The 3,192-nt window shown below is 37.9% G+C and overlaps 1 protein-coding gene across 1 annotated transcript in view; it reads left to right on the forward strand.

Moving 5' to 3' along the window:
* Nucleotides 1-2,970, forward strand: part of LOC125044475 (putative thiamine transporter SLC35F3) — a 26,500-nt gene extending 23,530 nt beyond the window's left edge. The window contains exons 7-9 of the mRNA XM_047641164.1: nucleotides 1,365-1,493; nucleotides 2,371-2,446; nucleotides 2,960-2,970. Coding sequence (XP_047497120.1) covers nucleotides 1,365-1,493; nucleotides 2,371-2,446; nucleotides 2,960-2,970 — 216 coding nt within the window. The remainder of the gene's footprint in view (nucleotides 1-1,364; nucleotides 1,494-2,370; nucleotides 2,447-2,959) is intronic.
* Nucleotides 2,971-3,192: the final 222 nt, after the last annotated feature.

Raw genomic sequence — 3,192 nt, forward strand, 5'->3', positions numbered from 1 at the left:
TTACATACACATATATAATAGCGTCTCTTTGAGACTGCAGCATCTCCATCATCCCTTTCACCTGATTCCAACAACCACACTGTTGCCAGAATATATGAATTTCTGATGACGCTTTGCATTCATGAGTTGGTTATGCATATCTGTGAAATAGAAATGTCCCATATTGTTGCTGCGTGGCTGAGAGTATCGATATACGTCCCACTTACCTGCGCAAATACCTGTCTGTTTCCGCGTCGGTGTATATTTACGGCGCGAGTTTATCACCGTAAGATTCATTATCAGGAAAGAAGCGATCACCGTCGACACATCAGTCTAGGAGGAGCCAATTTCCCCGCTTTCTGGTTCATTTCCAAGCTGTTTCCGATTGTCAGATCTAATAAAGAATTTGGGTCTTATGACACGAGGCTTTAAGGGTGAGAGACGCGTATCCCCTGGATTATCTGGCAGCGTTCAGTGATGTGTGATATCAGATTGCTCAGCCAATCAGTGAGACGATGTTCAAACTCACGTAAAATTGTTGGAAATGGTTACGCCCTTTTCCAACCTCTCCTGATTGATGTGGGTGGCATTTTATCTCGTGGCTGGGTTTTACCTGTCTGTCTATTGTTGTTTTTTTGGTCTGTCTGTTTGTGTGATTGACTCTGTGTGTATGTGTGTGTGTGTGTGTGTGTGTGTGTGTGTGTATGTCTATGTGTGTGTGTGTGTGTGTGTATGTGTTTGTGTGTGTGCGTGTGTGTACATATACATATATCAAAGCATATACACATCAACTCTTATTCTAATAAGAAAGAAAAGTGAAAAATTAACATACATGAAACAACAAAGCAAACACGGATGAAACTCAAGCAACAAGTCTCTCCTTTTATGGTCTCCCTCGACATAAGAATTAACGTAGAATTTTGCCAAGAAGTTTAGTGTTCAGCGGATGAGGGTTTGCGTGCGTTTGCCTCTCTTCTCTTTGTTTTTTCTAGAAATGTTGCTTTTGAATGAAATATTATAATTTATAGAAAAGGAAAGGGAATAGAAAATGTGATGAGTAGGAATAAAGATGATGATAACTGTTATGATAACAATGTGAATGCTGATAATGATTATAATGGCAGTAGTTATGATATAATGATAACTTTTATGACTTTGAGTTTTAATGATGATCATGACATTGATGGAAGTGTCATGAATTAATGACATCAGCATCACCAACAGCAAACACAACAACAGCAACAAAAATATTAACAATAACAACAGCAACAACAAACACATCATACAAAACAACAACAACAACAAACACAAGAACACCACCACCACCAAACAACAACAGCAACATCCCTTTTCCGTCCTCACTCCCTTGATTTCTCTCCTTCCAGATTGTTGCAGTGATCCTTTGCAACACGGGCATCGCTCTCCTAGCCTACATGGACGGCATCACAAAGACAAAAACCCTCGGTGGTGTTGTCCTTGCTGCTGCGGCCGCGGCGGGGTCGGCGGTCTATAAGGTGGGTGCTGTGCTCTAGCATTTTATGGGGATACATTTTGTGAGCATATTTTGGGGTATATTTTGATGTGTAGATTTTCTTGTTTGTATTTGTGTATGATTTTTTTTGTTTATATATATATATTGTATTTTTTGTGTATGACTTTTTTTTTTTGGGGGGGGGGGGGATATGTCTGTTGGGGGTAGGTGGGGGTCTATCTTTTCTTTGCATTTTTTGTTAATGTTTTTTTTTTTGTATATATTGTTTTGTGTATATTTGTTGGGGTATTTTCAGGGTATATCTTTTCTGTGTATTTTTTTTCTTTTTTTAGTTTTGTTAGGATCTTTCATATTCCATATCCGTTTTTTTTTTTTTTTTTGAGGGGGGGGGGGAGTCAATTTGATTAAGGTATTATTGTGTCTCATTGACAAAATCAAGTTGTACTGATGCGTTATTTTGCTTTGTGTATTCTAAGTACTATAAGTGTATCACTATCACAGATTCTAAAGGCGTGTATCTTATCAATCTGCCTTTTTAAAAATAAAACTGTTGTAAAAGTTTGCTTCTCTCTTAATTCACTCAAAACTTTGCTCCTCAGTTTGAGTGTATGATTACTCTTCACTTAATTATTAAATTCATCTCTCCTGTGTTATTCTTTACCTTCCCTTCCACTATTTATTTATTTTTTCTTTTATTTTCCTTCCTCGCCCCATCGCAGTTAATTAACTTTTCAAATGGAGTTCGACAAAAAATGTTTGCACTATGAATATGTGTCCTGGATGATAACTGCCAAATGATTTTTTCAACAGTAATGAGATTTTTATTACCTTCTCTCCCTAAAAATGTATATTTATATGTTTATATGTTTATATGATATCTAGGAGTGTCATTTGGGCAGTATCACTTCATCCTTCCAATTTCCTTTATGTTACACAGTGATGTTACAGAGTTTAAGGACAAATATAACAAAGGTGGTAATTACCTATTATATATTTCCTTTCAAGATTGCTTTTAAAGATCTTCCGATAATCTTTTTTTTCTCTAATGATATTATTTTTTTTTTTATTTCCGCGTATCATCCTTGTATTGTTGATAAACTGAATTACGATTATCGTAATGAAACAATCAGAAATTGGCGATATCAGCTGATACAAGGGATTTTAGTAGCGATACATCATAGTAGATTATCTGATTATGGTCAACATATCTCTGTGTGTGAAAGTGTAAGTGTGTGTGTGTATGTGTGTGTGTGTGTGTGTGTGTGTGTGTGTGTGTGTGTGTGTGTGTGTGTGTGTGTGTGTGCGTGTGTGTGTGTGTAAGTGTGAGTAAGTGTGTATTTATGTAAACGTGTGTGTGTATGTGTCTGTCTATCTTTTTATGTATACCTAAGTATGAGTACATGTGTGTGTAAGTGCATAGGCATCTGCATTTCAGTCAGAATAGCATATTATAGAAGTGTGCCCAATTAATCTGCCCATCCCTAACAGGTGCATTTTGAACGATTACTGAACAATTGAGAGTATATCCCCGACTTTCCCAATCTGACGTGAAGGCCACTAATCTTCCGAGAGAGAGAGTAAATTTGGCTGATTGGGAAGCGGGGGTAGGGGAGGAGGGAGAAGAGGGGTGGGGCGAGGGGGGAGGGAAGGAGAAGGAACGAGGGGAAGAGAGGGAGATAGAAGAGAAGGGAGGGGAAGGGAGAGGAAGAGAGGGGGAGAGA

This window comes from Penaeus chinensis, chromosome 35, assembly GCF_019202785.1.
Source record: "Penaeus chinensis breed Huanghai No. 1 chromosome 35, ASM1920278v2, whole genome shotgun sequence".
NCBI classification, from domain to species: Eukaryota; Metazoa; Arthropoda; class Malacostraca; order Decapoda; family Penaeidae; genus Penaeus; species Penaeus chinensis.